A 17,184-nucleotide genomic window follows, 5' to 3' on the forward strand; every position below is an offset into this window, starting at 1 on the left:
ATACATTTTACTGATGCCACATAATATAAAAAAATGTTTATTTCATAAATAAACATTGCTTTTCGCTTAAATTAAATGTCAAACAGCCACCACACACCTGCCCCTTGGCAGTTTGAAAATTTAATTTAAGCGAAAAGCAATGTTTATTTGTAAAATAAACATTTTTTTTTCTCTTTTCTGAGAGCAGTAAAATGTATTTAGAGTTAAATAAATTACATATATTTTTTTGCGGCAATTAATTTAATTCAAAATTTATTTTTTTTGGCAACCCGGTATAAATAATGATGTTAATGTTTATATGACTGAATAGAGAATTGAATCACCTTTCAGATGAGCTACCACACGACCTCTATTCCCATTTAAAAAAAAATCATCGATGACGTCATCACGCCAAAATCGATAACGTCACTATTATGGGATATACGTCAAAAAATCATAATTTAAAAATAAAAATCGACCTGTCACAGCTTTAGCTCTGAAAATAATTAAGTCATGACATAATAGACCATTTCCACACTTTATGAATGCACTGTATAAAAACATTGTTTATTAAAAAGGAATGAAATATATACTGTACAGTACAAAACACATCATAAACAATTTTAAATATCCTCTAAGGTAAGATCCTGCTTTTAAAAAAGTATAATTGCAATTGAAATTCTAATCTGGAATGAATATACTGGATTACTTATAGTAGTATAGTATAATTAGACCCAAACCCAGACATCCAAAGTGAAAGTTATCCTCCAACACCAAATTGTTCTTTATGGTCCACATAATGTTCAGAGAAAAAAGTCACACCATTTTGAGCATCAGGTTTGGGGGGAGAGGGAGGAGAAATCTGTAAATTCGTAGTTTTTTACGTATTTCGTCAATATTTCTAAAACTATGCGGTTTAGCATGAACAACCTTCTATACAAAATGTTCTACATTAAATTTTAAATAAAAAAGGTCCGATTCATAATATTTCTAAAATGATCGGTTCCAAAGTTACGGAGGTACTTATTATAGTATAGTTGGTCCAAAAAAGGCCTAACCCAGACATCCAAAGTAAAAGTTTTCCTTCAACATCAAATTGTTCTATATGGTCCACATATTCTTCAGTAAAAGTTACCCCATTCTGAGCGTCCGGTTTGGGGGGGGGGGGGAGATGGGGGAGAAATCTGTAAATTAGTAGTTTTTGTACGTTTTTCGTCAATATTTCTAAAACTATGCTTTAGCGTAAACAATGTTCTATACAAAAATGTTCTACATGAAATTTAAAACTAAAAATGTTGGACACATAATTGTGATAAAATCAACGGTTCCAGAGTTACGGAGAATGAAAAGTGGAGGTTTTCGATACTTTTTATATTTTTTGGGCAATTAATAATGATTTTGGGTGGTGAGGTTGACAGTTCTTCAAGGGCTTATCACTAACATATCATCGGTCACTGAAATAGCAATTTTTTTTTACAAAACACAATCCTGTTAAAGAAAATTTCTATGAATGGCCCAAAGAATATAAAAAGTATCGAAAACCTCCACTTTTCACCCTCCGTAACTCTGGAACCGTTGATTTTATAACAATTATGTATCAAACATTTTTTATTTTAAATTTTATATAGAACATTCTTGTATATAACATTGTTTACGCTAAAGCATAGTTTTAAAAATATTGACGAAAAACCCAAAAAAACTACTAATTTACCAACTTCTCCCCCATCACTCCTCCAAACCGGACGCTCAAAATGGCGTAACATTCTACTTAAAAATATGTGGACAATACAGAACAATTTGGTGCTGGAGGAAAACTTTTACTTTGGATGTTTGGGGTTAGTCTTTTTTTGGACCAGTTATACTATACTACCTCCGGAACTTTGAAACCATTCATTTTAGAATAACTATGCATTGTGCCTTTTTTATTTCAAATTTAATGTAGAACAATTTTGTATAGAGGGTTGTTCATGCTAAACCGCATAGTTTTAGAAATAATGACGAAGAACCTAAAAAACTACGAATTTACCGATTTCTTCCCCCCCGCCCGCCCCTAAATCCGACGCCTTAAATGGGGTGACTTTTTTCTGGACATTTTATGGATCATATAGAGCAATTTGGTGTTGAAGGATAACTTTCACTTTGGATGTCTGGGTTATGCCATCTTTTGGATCAATTATACTATACTATAGAGACGAAGTTTAAAAAATGTTCAATTGTTTTTGCAATATGGCACTACCTGGGACTTAGTATCTTTCAGTAAAATTATAAATTGGCGCTTTCTGTTGTTATTTTTTAGAAAATTCACACACCGGTGTTTAGGACACCTTCTTCAGGGGTGCCTTAAAGCTAACTCGTAACCAATGAGTCAGCTGGTGAGATGGTTCGTACGAAAAAAAAATAAAATAAAATCGTTTTCTTTATAGATTCCTAAACTGAACCAGTCTACCGTTGTTGCTTCAAATAATATTATAACACCTCCTTTAATGATATAAAAATAATTATTATTTGTGTTTCTTCCTGTACAATAGGTAGTCCATACTTCTAGATTATATTCATTTGTTTTTGTTTTGACCATTTCGAAAATATTTGATAAGATTTTTGTATATCGCACCCTCAGTGCAAGACTGCAGTAACTCAAAATTTTATGAAAATGAAGTAATCATGGAATTCGATTGTAAATATGCATATCTATCCCCTGTAAAACTTTAGTAACTTTCAAATGCTTAATGGGCTAAATATTACAATAACAACAGTTTAACTATTTTGCGTTTTTGAACATAAGTTCTATGCAAAACTGTTGTAACTCTAATGTAACAGAGTAACAACAGTTTTGCATGGAACATTGTAACGGATTCGATAACAAGCAATGAAAAAAGTAAGGTATTTGTTATTTTACGTAATATCTATATCTGTGATGTTTAATTTTAATATACAGCGCGCCGACGTAAACCATTAACGGCTGAGACAATAAACAAAGATTCGAGACCAATCTATTCATGTTAATTTTATGTCCTTTGTGTAATATTATATTTATTTTCCATAAGATGTGTGCGATGTCGTTTGACCATTTATTTGTTAGATTGGATTAAAACCACATAATTATTTACGACCAAAAAGTATTTTTTCTCATGAAAGGAAGAACAGTTATCTCAAAACTTGTGTATTGACAATACTGAGAGGTCAAAAATATCTATTCTCAGAAAACTTGCAAAAGAACAGTTAAAAATTCAAATGGCCAAAAAGAAAGATTTGGTATACTTATGCCATTCGGGTATGATACCAGAAGCCCACCATAGTTTTTATAAAAATATTTTGGCACAAGATGATGTACGAGAAGAGGACAACAACTACGGTAAAACCTGTCAGCAACGGCCACTAAAAATGAAAGAACTATTGGCCGATATAGAAAGGTGGCCGGTATTGCTAGTTTTTGAAAGCTAGATATACATAATAGGTTTGGGGAATTTTTAAACTGGCCGTTAGTACAGGTGGCCGATATTGGCAGGTGGCCGGTAACACAGGTTTTACTGTAAAAGTAAATGTGTCTACACTTTTTACAATTTTCTCCGTGCAAAACTGTTGTAACTTTGAAATTCTAATACTAAATGTGTAGTGATTAACAATTTTTTCCGTGCAAAAGTGTTGTAACTTTGAAATTCCTAATTTTTTTGCATTAATATTACTTTATTTAAATTTCTATTTTTGGTTAATGTAATATAGGCTGAAAAGCATGCAAAATCATAATTAAATGTTAATTTTTCTTAAAACTTGTGTCTTATTTCACCGATATTAGCACGAAAATAAACAAAATCATTTTTATCTCGAAACTTACTTATTTTGACTAACTGCAGTCTTGCACTGAGAGTGCGATATGTTTTCTTAGCTTAGATGTTAAACGAAGTTATTTATTCATGTATTTACTTCATAATATGTTTTAAGCCAGGATTGTTTTTATTGTATACGTATTTGACCTTGAGTTATAGTAGCTCAATGTTATTTATCTCATTCAGACCTAGGTAATCTGAATTAGCGCGCATCGGATAAGCTAGATCCATCTTCAACCCGATGGGAGTCTTCTTCAAGAACCACAACCTCTCTCTTGACAGAAAAGTAAGAATGCTGCGAAGCTACCTCTTCTGTCCTTTTTTGGAACTTAAACGAAGATATGTGCAGAAAATTGGAAGTATTTGAGATGTGACTATATCGGAAAATACTTAAAATCTCGTGGACCGACCGGGTCACAAATGAGTAGGTCCTTAAAAAAATGGGGAAAAACCGAGAGGTACTAACCACCATCAAATCTCGAAAGTTGGAATAATTTGGACACATTATGCGAAATGTATCCAGATATGCCCTCCTGCAAACCATCATACAAGGAAAATATTTGAAAATCGAGGTCCAAGAAGAAGAAAAACAACCTGGTTAAAGAATGTCAAAACCTGGTTCAACACAACCTTCATATTCAATGTCTTTTTGATATATATTTTTTAATTTATTTCTATTTGTAGTAAAGGAAATAAGAAAAGAAGGCCCAGCATTTATAACCAGATTCTCTTCTTCCGAAGTAATGAATAACCTGAGCGTTTTCTTGTATGTGTGCGCTCGGCTCGTTTGGTTCGTTTGGTTCGTTCGGAAGAAAACGCTCTAATAGTCAGTACGCACCCAACGAATGGAATTAGATAGGTACCATATAAATGTGCTTCGATAGCTAAACTATGTAGATTTTATAGGGCTTTTCATTCACAGTCATTTGTTTCGAGCTTGTGTCATGTGTCATCTAATATTAATAATATCTACGTCATACGTCGTTGGTTTGTATCATTGGTATATACCAGGAATGGAGCCCGAGCCATTTTTCAAAATTTTAAATTTTCCGCGAGCCGCGACTAAAAAGTGTGAAAAATGTATTTAATTTTTCCTCTCACCGTGTGGATTTTACGAATTTTAAAGTATGTATGTAAATGTATACCATTTTATTTTATATTAGTATTACTCCTATAGAGTAACTAGGTCCATTTTCCGTTGGAACTTTACCAAGCGGCAGACGGGGGTTGTGAATTGCAACTTTTTAGAATTCCCTATTGTCTTCATTGCAGCATCCATCTGGCTTGCAAATTTTAGAAGCCATGAAGGTGTTACCAGGTAAATGGACCAATAAGTTTTCAATTTAAAAATATTTTAGTAATATTTTTAATATTTTTCAATATTATTAATGTTGCTATTAGGATTGAAAACTTTACCTTTTTGAAATAAAATGATTCACATCGTTGCTTCAATTATGCAAATAATTTTACAAGCCGCCTGTACTAATTTAAGATACTTCGGTTCTTCATTAATTAACTCTTTGCTTTATTCCTATGCGGGGTCGGCTTCCCTAATTGCATTTCTCCACACAATTCTATCTTGGGTCATATCAATGTTAATCCCCTTTACCAACATGTCCTGCCTTATCGTCTCCCCCCAGGTCTTCTTTGGTCTTCCTCTCCTACTCCTTCCAGGAATCTGCACTTCAGCTATTTTTCGTATTGGGTAATTAACATCTCGACGTTGAACATGACCAAACTTTCTTAACCTATGCTCTCTCATTTTGGCATCAATTGGTGCCACACCTAGACCACACCTAATATACTCATTTCTAATTTTATCCTTCTTTGTCACTCCACTCATCTATCTAAGCATTCTCATTTCCGCCACATGCATTCGTTGTTCCTCTTTCTTTTTCACTGCCCAACATTCAGTTCCGTACATCATAGCCGGTCTTATGGCTGTTTTAGAGAATTTTTACTTCAGGTTCATTGGAATTTTTCTGTCACACAACACACCACTCGCTTCTTTCCACTTTATCCATCCAGCCCTAATTCTACTGCATGCATCTCCATCTATTTCTCCATTACTCTGTAATACCGATCCCAGGTACTTAAAACTATTGCTTTTTACAATCAGTTCACCACCCAAAGATACCATTTTATTTGTAGTAACTCCATCTTTAAATGAACATTCCAAGTACTCTGTTTTTGTCCTACTAAGTTTTAAACCTTTTTCCTCCAGAGCTTGCCTCCACTGTTCCATTTTTTGTTCTAAGTCTCTTTCACTATTTCCTACTAACACGACATCATCAGCATACATTAAGCACCATGGAATATTACCCTGTAGTTTCGGTTCTTCATTATCCTTCCATATTTTTCGGGGACGGCCTACTAATCTTCTACCGTCTCTCAAAAAACACTGTCTTTAAAGGGTCGTTTTCACTCTACGTCTTATTGTACGTTTTGTGTGTCATACAAAACGTACGACAAAACGTACGGTTTGTCAATAAGCGGATTTAATTTTTTCGATTCGACAAGACGTACGTTTTGCTGTTTACCCGCCACATTATACACTGGACAAAACGTACGTTTTGTCGTACCTTTTGTATGACACACAAAACGTACAATAAGACGTAGCGTGAAAACGACCCTTAACACTCTGTCTTCGTCTGATCTTACCCCATGACCTGCCGATCGATCTTATCTTAGCTTTTATATGTCAGACGATGTTTTCAGTCAGACGATATGTCAGTTCCATAAACACGGTACACGATAATTAGACCGAAATCATTAGACCGAAAGCAGTAGACCGAACTCATTGGACTGAAAGGCACTTTACCGAAACCCTACTAGACCGAACAGCATAAGACCGAAATGATAAATCAAAAAGATTGTAGTAAATTATGGTAATATTTTGTATACCTACCTTTTTGTTTATTGTATTTTTTTTGTATTATTTTATATATAGACTGTGTAGATTGTTACTCTGTCAGTCTTATATAAAATAATTTTCATCCGTTAAACAAATTAGTGAGGGTAACAATAAATAAAGGGTAAAGTGATGAGTGAACAGAAAACAAAGCAAAAAAACAACCTCTAAACTATTTTTAGTATTTAATTTTTAGTATTGTACATAATACAGAAAAAAATAAACAAAAAACAAATAAAAAAATAAAAACAAATAAAAACAAAAATATAAACAAAAAAAAAACAAAGCAAAAAACAACCTCTAAACTCGCCAGTACTTTGTGCTGCCAGTCCTAAGCCTGGATAAAGGGTGCAGGGAGGTTGATGTTAACCTTTGTCAGATTACAATCATGTTTGAGCACCCTGTATTATGTAGCTAATGCTTCTCGGTCTCTTGCTTTTCGGTCTCCTACGGTTCGGTCTAGTAAGATTTCGGTAAATTGCTTTTCGGTCTAATAAGTTCGGTCTATTGCTTTCGGTCTAATGATTTCGACGTCTTTACAGTAAACCTATAAACACTAATAAACAGTCACCAATACAGCTTTGCGATGCCTTATTTATTTCTCGCTGATGTAGAATCCATGTTTAACTTCCAGAGAGAGGGAGAGACATACTTTATTGATACAATGTACCAAAAGGCCATCGACCGAAGTCTTTCAGCCACAGCCAACTTCCATATTAAACAATTGGGCGAATAATTGGCATGTATACTCTTAATTTAGATTTTCTTTTTAGAAGCTTAGATTTTAATAATGATGATAGGAAGTATAATGCTCTATCCCATGCAGCTATCCTTGCTGAGACCTCTTTTTATATTTGGTTGTCATCTGTGATTACCGCCCCTAGATATTTAAACTCTTTTACTATTTCGAAGTTGTGGTCATTAATAGTTATGTTCTGCCTAACTCCTGGTCTTGGATTTCTGGTTACTATTTTTTTATAGCATGTATTTCGTCTTATCTTCATTTATTCGAAGCCTCAGACTAAATGTTTCTTCCTTGAGTTGTGAAAACACCTCTCTCAGTTCTCTTGTAAGCTCTTTGAGCGACTGCACCTAGATCATCAGCAAATGCCAACAATAATTTTGAATCCTCGATTCGCAAATCCCCGTCAGCTCGGATGATATTTTACGTATTACATATTCCAAGGCCAAATTGAATAACAACAGTGATAAGGGATCTCCTTGTCTAAGTGCTGACGTTACACTTATTCTTTTATATTTGTTGTTAATAATTTAAGACATTTTGAAACACAAAAATTAAAAGCAATTAAAAGCCACATCTGGCTCGCGAGCCGCAGTTTGGCCATTCCTGGTATATACCAATAACGTATGACGTAGATATATTAATATTAAATGACACATGACAGAAGCTGGAAACAAATGACAATCGATGAGAAGCCCTATTGAATGGTTTGACTTATTTTAACATAATATATAATAATATGATATACTTACGTGAACTTTTATGCTTCTCATAGCTGAGCTCGTGTCGTAGTTGTTTTTGTTCATAAAGAGGGCGATCTATTTTAATAGCAGGTACGTCCATTGCTATGGACAGAGTTTATATTTATTTAGATCTGGAACAAGAAATCAATATATAAATATAAAATAATCATATTCAAATAAAAAAATTGTACATTTTTCAAGGAAATGAGGTAAAAAATCGTTGGTTAGTAGATGGTAAAAAAAATTATACATAAATATATTTCTATACGAACATGAACAGTAGGGTGTACTTATCCCGTAAAAATGGGCTTGAGACGATAGAGTAGCTAATATTACCCCAATATATCAGTGAAAAAATTGTAGATTTGACTTAAAAATCTTATACAAGCTTTTGACGATCCCAAAATATAATGAGGGATAGATAGATAATGACAAATCCTTGCAGAGGTACTTACAGCTGATTTTGTTTTTTGTTTTTTTTAAATAATCGTAAAAAGTGAAACAATCACTATTTGCCAAGTCCCATCCTAAAGTTCAGGAAAAGACTCACCCATTCATATGTCAATTATCCATTTTGGTCCAAGGGTGTGGATTTTACGGCCATTTCTATTTAGGGTCTGTTTTTCGTTCTCGTCCCCAAAACTGCCAAAAATTTCAAAAATTTAAGTCCGCCCTTTACGGCTTCTAACAGTACTGATCATTCCTGACCTTTCCAACGCATGTCTTATTTTATTTTGAAAATCGGTTATACCATTCAAAAGTTACCGAGCTCAGAAATATGACTCAATTTTTATTTAAAAAAGGGAAAATATTTCTGGATATGTACAATGTATGTATATGTATTTAAAGTTAAACCGATTTGAATTTTTTTTCTGTGTTTGAAGAGCGAGTCAGGGCCGATTCAGAACCGTGTAGTTTGTGACTTTTGACCACCCATAAGCCAGCTAGAGGACTTGGTAAGTACAAAACGGCATATTTTTGGGGGTATATATCTTCGGATCAAGAAGAGACAGGAGAACCGCAAGCACACGAAATCAATAGTGTTGAGTTAAGCTTTCAAATGGTGTTTAAGCCGTCAGGATCAGACATACACACGGCTCAGTATAGCCGAAAAACTGAAAAACTATACTTTGAAAATTTTGGATTTTCGACAATTACTCAAAATTTCAACATACGAATTACGTCAATAACTGAGCGTTTGTAGAAGGACGCTAGACGAATCTAACGGTGTATACGTCATATCCGGGAAAATTCGAATTTTTAAGTTATAGGCTTCATAAGTATGATCAAATCTATTTCTTATGGGAAAAACGGTTTTTCAAGCTCAATAATTCCTATAATACGTTCAGTTATCATATTTGATCTTGGATGCATCAGATACTACTGGTAAATAAGTTAAATACGTTTCAAACTCATGTTTACTGATCAAAATCGGTTAATCCTTTTAGGATTTATTAAGCTACAAAAGTATAATCCAATTAACGATTATTCCCGAAATGGTTTATGTAGTTGTAGTGATTACGATGCTAAATTTGATCTGGCAAGGGGCAATCCGACTTCATTTACCGGTCATCTCAATATTTTTTTTTCAATCTATGTATTTCGAATAGAAAAAAATCTAGTGTACATTCTGTGGACACTATATCATTTGGGAGATAATGCAACAAAGATGGTCATTTATAAAGCTTAACGAGTAATAGACTAACATTGCATTCAACTCCATACATTTAATTTATAAATAACTTTGAAAAACTCCTGATACAAGAATAAAAACCGCTAAACGCCTTAAAAATGAGTGGCGCATACAATATTCCAGCTACAAAAGATCTGATATGAATATTACGTGGGGCAAAAATGTATTTTCATTTTGATGTAAAACAAAATTCTAGTTATATTTTAAAAGATTTTTTCCGTATTATTTGCTAAATTTGAAGTAAACGCGCCACAAAAAAAAAAGAGTTTCAAAATTCAAACTATATCAAAGTTACTCTTTAGTGACCCGTTTACTTCAAATTTAGCAATATTATGGAAAAATCTTTTAAAATAAAACTAGAATTTTGTTTTACATCAAAATGGAAATACATTTTCGCGCCACGTAATATTCATATCAGATCTTTTGTAGCTGGAATATTGTATGCGCCACTCATTTTTAAGGCGTTTAGCGGTTTTTTATTCTTGTTTTAAATTAGTACTCCAAATTTATTTATTTGACTTATTTTTTAAGAAGTTATACGCTTTCTGAATAAACGGATATGAAATAAAGTTTCAAACTATTTTTATTTTACTTAGAGGAATAATTAATAATAGTTATTATATCATATTTATACAGGGTGTCCAGAAACTCTACCGACACACGAAGACAGGAGATTCCTCAGATAAATTTAAGACATTTTAACATAATTCTTTTAGTCCGAAAATGCTTCCTAAGGGAGCTAGAGCTCTTTAAATATGGCGTCTTGTAATTAGTTTTTCTTAAATAACTCCAGAACGCTTCCATTTAGAAACATAAGAATTGGTACGCTTATTTATCTTTCAGAGATAAATCGATTGCATTTATTTTAAACTTTTAGTACCCGTCATAGGCGTCCGTTTTGGGTAGGGCAACGGTTATTTTATCGGATAACTTTTATGTCTTTAACTTTTAAGCATTTTTGACACTGGATTATTAAAGTATGAGGTATCCTAGTACTAAAAGGTGCTCTTCCTTTAAGTAGATAGAAGACACGGTTTTCTAGAAAAATCGATTTCAAAATTTTTCGTTTCTTGAATTTCCAAAAAAATTTAAAAAAAAAAACAGTTATAAAAACGAAAATCGGTACGTTTATTTATGTTCCAGAGATGAATCGATTAAATTAATTGCGAATTTGTAGTACCGGTCATATGCGTCCGTTTTGGGTAGGTCAAAAGTTATTTTATCGCATAGCTTTTTTTCCTTTAATTTTTAAGAATTTGTGACTTTAGATTATTAAATTATGAGCTATTCCAGTACTAAAAGTTACTCTTGGTATAAGTTAGTAAAATACACTGTTTTTTTTTGAAAACTTTTTTGCAGTTTTTTTCAAATTTAAAAGACGAAAAATTTTTAAATCGATTTTTCTAGAAAGCGGTGTGTCCTACGGACTTAAATCAAGAGCACCTTTTAGTACTAGAATATCTCACAGTATAATAATCCAATATCAAAAATGCTTAAAAGTTAAAGATAAAAAAGTTATGCGATAAAATAACCGTTTCCCTACCCATAACGGACGCCTATGACCGGTACTAGAAATTCACGATGAATAAAATCGATGCATCTCTGGAAGATGAATATGTGTACCAATTTTTGTTTTTCTAAATACAAGGGTTCTGGAGATATCTAAGAAAAACTAATCACAAGACGCCATCTTCAAAGAGCTCTAGCTCCATTAAAAAGCATTTTCGGACTAGATGAATTGGGTTTAAATGTCTTAAAATTATATGAGGAGTCTCCTGTCTCCGTTTGTCGGTAGAGTTTCTGGACACCCTGTATAAATAATATATCAAACAAAAAAATATTCTTGCGAACTAACAGTAAAAATCCAAGTTTTCTGGAAAAATTTAACAAATTGATTTTGCCGGAATACTTATTCCAATTTTTCCGCGAAGTTAAAATACCACAGTCCTTATTACTTTATCGAGGAACCATAGATGCTATCGATATGAAATAAATGAGCGGGTGTGACAAAGAAATCTACTATAATCGCTGTTGTTCAATATGATTATGGTTGAATCATAACGGAAGTAGAAAGAAATAAATTAGAACTGATAGACTAATAGGCCAGGGTAATAAGACAAAAATATACTCTGTTGGTGACACTTCAGCAGCCAGGGTACTGAAGCGTTTTTTCGACAAGTAATAGCTATTGGGACCGTGCAAGTTCGGCAAAGCGACCCCTATTTCTACGCTCTATACTAAAATTCGCACTTTTAATTATATTGGCCAATTATATTAGTCCTGGTTACTGGATAATTGTCAAGGTCATAGTCCAAAAAAAATAATAAGAAGAAAAAATAAGATTCAGGTTATGTTATGAAAACGTCAACAATTGTATGTAGGAAATAAAATTAGTTATTAAAATGCAGTACTGCAAGCAAAATAAAATTAATTAAATTTACCTCTATATAATAATTGCATATCATATCAATATTGTGGAGCAATATATAATTTTTCTGCTTCACTGACAGAAGGTATGAAATATACGTCAATTTGACAATTTCAATTGACAATATAAATTATTTAAGATAGTTGCAATATTTCCCCGCGACTCGCGCAGCGTCGTTTCTCGTTTCCCCTTCCAAGTACTTGCACACCGCGAATAGGAGTAAATTGTAACTATTTCCTGTGTAGGATCTGGCGGCCATTTTTATTTATAAACAATAAATGTCAAACAATATATCAAACTGTCAAAACTGTCAAAAAATGGCATTTTTCCCTTTTTTTTCAAATCAATGGAAAACAGTGAAACTTATGATTTTTTTTAGTACAAATATCTTTGAGATTATGGAAAAAGCTTTAAAATGACATATTACAGAGTTTGATATACTCATTTATTGTTAATATAATTGCGAAAAAATGTCGGAATTGCAAAAAAAAATGTTTTCGCAATAACTGTTGTAAAAATTAGTGTATAGGTTTGAAATTTTTGTCAAATGAGGGTTCTTTGGTGCTTAATATGTGACAAAAATTTTAAAGCGATTCATACAATTGTTTAAATTTTATTCAAATTGTTTATCCCAGAGAGCATTTTTTTTGCAATAACATAAGTCAGAAAAACATGACGTTAGAACCATTCCACAGGTGTCAAATGAAAGAGCATGAGCTATGTTTTCAACTTGTTTTAAAAAGAGCCAATAAAAAATGCATTTATTAGTAATAACCCTGTTTTAAGTGTACAACTACCAAGTAATATTATTTATATCATAATTGATAAAAAAATGTAATAAATATATATAATTTCTTATATAACAAAATAAAAAGTTTATAAGGAAAGATTTACGATACTTTTGCATAATTATTTATTACTAATAAATGCATTTTTTATTGGCTCTTTTTAAAACAAGTTGAAAACATAGCTCATGCTCTTTCATTTGACACCTGTGGAATGGTTCTAACGTCATGTTTTTCTGACTTATGTTATTGCAAAAAAACTGCTCTCTGGGATAAACAATTTGAATAAAATTTAAACAATTTAATGAATCGCTTTGAAAGTTTTATCACATATTAAGCACCAAAGAACCCTTATATGACAAAAATTTCAAAGCTTTATACTAATTTTTACAATAGATATTGTGAAATTAATTTTTTTTGCAATTCCGACCTTTTTTCGCAATTATATTAAAATAAATGAGTATATTAAACTTTGTAATATGTCATTTTAAAGCTTTTTCCATAATCTCAAAAATATTTGTACTAAAAAAACCATAAGTTTCACTGTTTTCCATTGATTTGAAAAAAAAAAGAGAAAAATGCCATTTTTTGACACTTAACTGTTGATAAATAAAAATGGCCGCCAGATCCTACGCAGGAAATAGTTACAATTTGCTCTTATAGGTATTACTTGTCGAAAAAACGCTTCAGTATCCTGGCTGCTCGAGTGTCATGGGAAAAACCTTATTACCCTGGACTATAACCAAAGTATCAGTGCCTAGTATTGACCAATTAGTCCAGTCCATGGAGACATACAGTTTATTGTATAATTTTCTGAGCCTGCACAGATTTGCATCAAAATTTAGCTATTGGGACCGTGCAAGTTCGGCAAAGCGACCCCTATTTCTACGCTCTATACTAAAATTCGCACTTTTAATTATATTGGCCAATTATATTAGTCCTGGTTACTGGATAATTGTCAAGGCCAAAGTCCAAAAAAATAATAAGAAGAAAAAATAAGATTCAGGTTATGTTATGAAAACGTCAACAATTGTATGTAGTAAATAAAATTAGTTATTAAAATGCAGTACTGCAAGCAAAATAAAATTAATTAAATTTACCTTTATATAATAATTGCATATCATATCAATATTGTGGAGCAATATATATTTTTTCCATAGAGGTAAATATTAACATAGAGGGAGCCTACCTTCCGCGATTCCTGACGACAAGATCTCATGGACTGGTTTGCTGCATCTCTTTCTAACACATTGTATCGAAAATCTATGATGACATTCAGTGTGAATATAGGCACGGAAGAGGAGGACAACTGTAGCAGCTTTACTATGCGTAAGAGTGAAACAGCACTAATCCAAATAAAAAAGATGGTGTCGTCACTTCGCTCTGAATGACACTCTCTCTATGCTAATATATAACTCTATGATTTTTTCTGCTTCATTGACAGAAGGTATGAAATATACGTCAATTTGACAATTTCAATTGACAATATGAATTATTTAAGATAGTTGCAATATTTCTCCGCGACTCGCGCACGGTCGTTTCTCGTTTCCCCTTCCAAGTACTTGCACACCGCGAAATACCCGGATAGGAAATTATCGGTAAAATTTATTTAATGTAAATGAATATAGAAGCAAATTATTTTAAGCAACTCTTATTCTATTAATTTTTTTCTGACAGTCAATATTTTAGACTTATTCGCAAGTGAAATCATTCTTATAACAAACATAACTTATAAAAAACAAAAAGAATGGTGGGATTATGATGTTTTTAGTTCCAATACAAGGGGATAAATAGCTTACTGAAAGTTGGTCCTTCTTCATCAAACTCGAATATTGCCTTTTTTATAGTGTCAAAATTTTTATTTTTAATTTTTACAAAAGTTTATATAAGCAATCCTAAGAGAGTTATGAGAAAAATATTGTTGGTCCGTAATTATTTCAGTCACAAAAAAGACAACGTAAAAATCACCCCCTAATTACCACCCTAATTAGAAATAACTGGTACCTCTTTTAATTCACTTGAATAATATACGTACTTATAGTATGATCTAGAAATTTAGCTGGTTTAAAATGCTTAGTTTTGAAAATAAATGAGTTTGAACTGAGAGGGAGATTTTTGTATTTGCACAAAAAATGAGCTGTTTTATAATGTTGCATTCCACAAAATTTTGCACATCTTTAAGGGTTTTCGATTAATTACAAAACTGGATTTTTTGTAGCAATACAAAAATCTTTCTCTTACTTCAAACTTAATTTTTGTTTCAAAACTAAGCATTGAAACCAGCCAAACTTCTAAAAGATACCTACTATAAATACATTATTAAAAATAATTGTAAATAGTTCAGAGAAATAAAGAAAAAAAATATCCTGTTGGTGACATAACCCCCTCCAGGCCAAAACCAAATTTTTTGAGTAGCATGGACATCTATAATAATAACCTACATGTTTCCTGCAGTTGATTTTATTGATATTCATAGTTATAAACAAATGAAGATCAAAAACGATAAATTTTCATTTTTTCGTCTATTAAAACTTAGATATGGTCATAAAAAACTTAGATATGGCGTTCGCGGAGTATGTCTATCCTTATTTTAGAAAATTGCAAAGTAAATCATAAATTTTGAGTTTTTATAAATATTCATAACTTAAGTAAAAAATAACTTAGAACCTTCTTATTACAAGAAATGCTGAGACTTCTAGTGCTTAAATTATACCTAGTGTGACCAACTAGTCCGAAAAATCCGGGACATGGCCCGAAATACAAAGTCGTGTCCCGGCGTCCCGAACATGTCTTCCGGGCCATCCGAATTTTCAACGTTTTGGCAAAATTCTATTTTGAAATTTTGAATACGTTGGTCTTCTAAGAATTCACATCTAATTGAATTGGTGGGACGAAAAAAAGTAGACAATTTCTAGAGTGTAATACTAATGCCACATCCAAAACGCATGCATTTTATATCGTGGTATTATAGTTCTACAAAAACTGAAACCGTTGATTTTTGTTCTTTCTAAGTTTTAATTTAATTTTAATTTTTATCGAAAGACCGAAAGCTAGACGTAGAAATTGCAAATAGGACAAAGAAAACTACGAAAATATATTATGCGATTAATATTAATACGATACTGGGAAAAGGGAAATCAGCCAGGAATCAAAAATATATCTATATAATACAATCACAGTACCAACTCTTCTATATGCAATCGAGACATGGGTTACAAATAAAAGACATAAAAGTGCCATAAATGCAGTAGAAATGCAGCAGCTGAGAAAAATAGCTGTAAAGACGAAGACGGAAAGGGAAAGGAACGAAAATATCATAAAAGTGCTAAGACAGGAACCAATACAAAAAAAAAATTGAAAAAAGAAAACTGAATTGATTTGGACGAGAACAGACTAGTAAAGAAGGTGACAGATGCGAAAAGACAAGGGAAAAGAAGAAGGGGCAGACCTGGAAAGGGGTGCAAGAGAGGAAAAACAGCGCAACAGATGAAGGAAATGGCAGGAGACCGGAAGGCGTGGAAAAAATGGGTAAAAGATAGATAGGTGATAGCAAAGTCCGATGCTCTTATTGGGCATAAGGACAACGAGAAGAAGAAGAAGTATTTTAATTAAAGTCTCCTGAAAAAAACAATGGCCCGATTTCCATTGAAAAGTCCCGGATTTTAGGTATTTTTTTCAGCGTTGTCCCGGATTCGATTGAATTGGAGTTGGTCACACTAATTATACCCTAAATTTCAAAGCAATTGGTCAAACAGTTTACAAGTTATTTAGTTTGTTTATCCCAAATTAATTTTATTTTGCAACACTGTAAGTCAGAAAATGATGAAATTACAGTATTACTTTGGATAGTTTATGAAAGAAGAAGATTTACACTATTAACTTAATTAAAAAAATGACAAAAAATAATTCTAAATATTGCTAATTTATTTTGCAAGAACATGTGCATTAAAAAAAGGGGGGCTTACTTCGTCCCTAATTGTCCTAGGACAATTATTTTTCTTTCTGAATGTGTATAAAAATTCAGTCTTTCTAAATATGAAAAAATAATTTTTCTACGGGTAACGGTTAAAAGGTTATTC

The 17,184-nt window shown here is 32.3% G+C and overlaps 1 protein-coding gene across 5 annotated transcripts in view; it reads right to left on the bottom strand.

Moving 5' to 3' along the window:
• Window positions 1-17,184, bottom strand: part of LOC114335390 (solute carrier family 26 member 6-like) — a 210,101-nt gene that overhangs the window by 81,805 nt on the left and 111,112 nt on the right. For all 5 annotated transcript variants that reach the window (XM_028285621.2, XM_028285620.2, XM_028285619.2 and 2 more), the window contains exon 2: window positions 8,209-8,330. In XM_028285621.2, the coding sequence (XP_028141422.2) occupies window positions 8,209-8,299 (91 nt within the window). In that variant the 5' untranslated portion in view covers window positions 8,300-8,330. The remainder of the gene's footprint in view (window positions 1-8,208; window positions 8,331-17,184) is intronic.

The sequence above is a fragment of the Diabrotica virgifera genome, chromosome 2 (genome assembly GCF_917563875.1).
Source record: "Diabrotica virgifera virgifera chromosome 2, PGI_DIABVI_V3a".
NCBI classification, from domain to species: Eukaryota; Metazoa; Arthropoda; class Insecta; order Coleoptera; family Chrysomelidae; genus Diabrotica; species Diabrotica virgifera.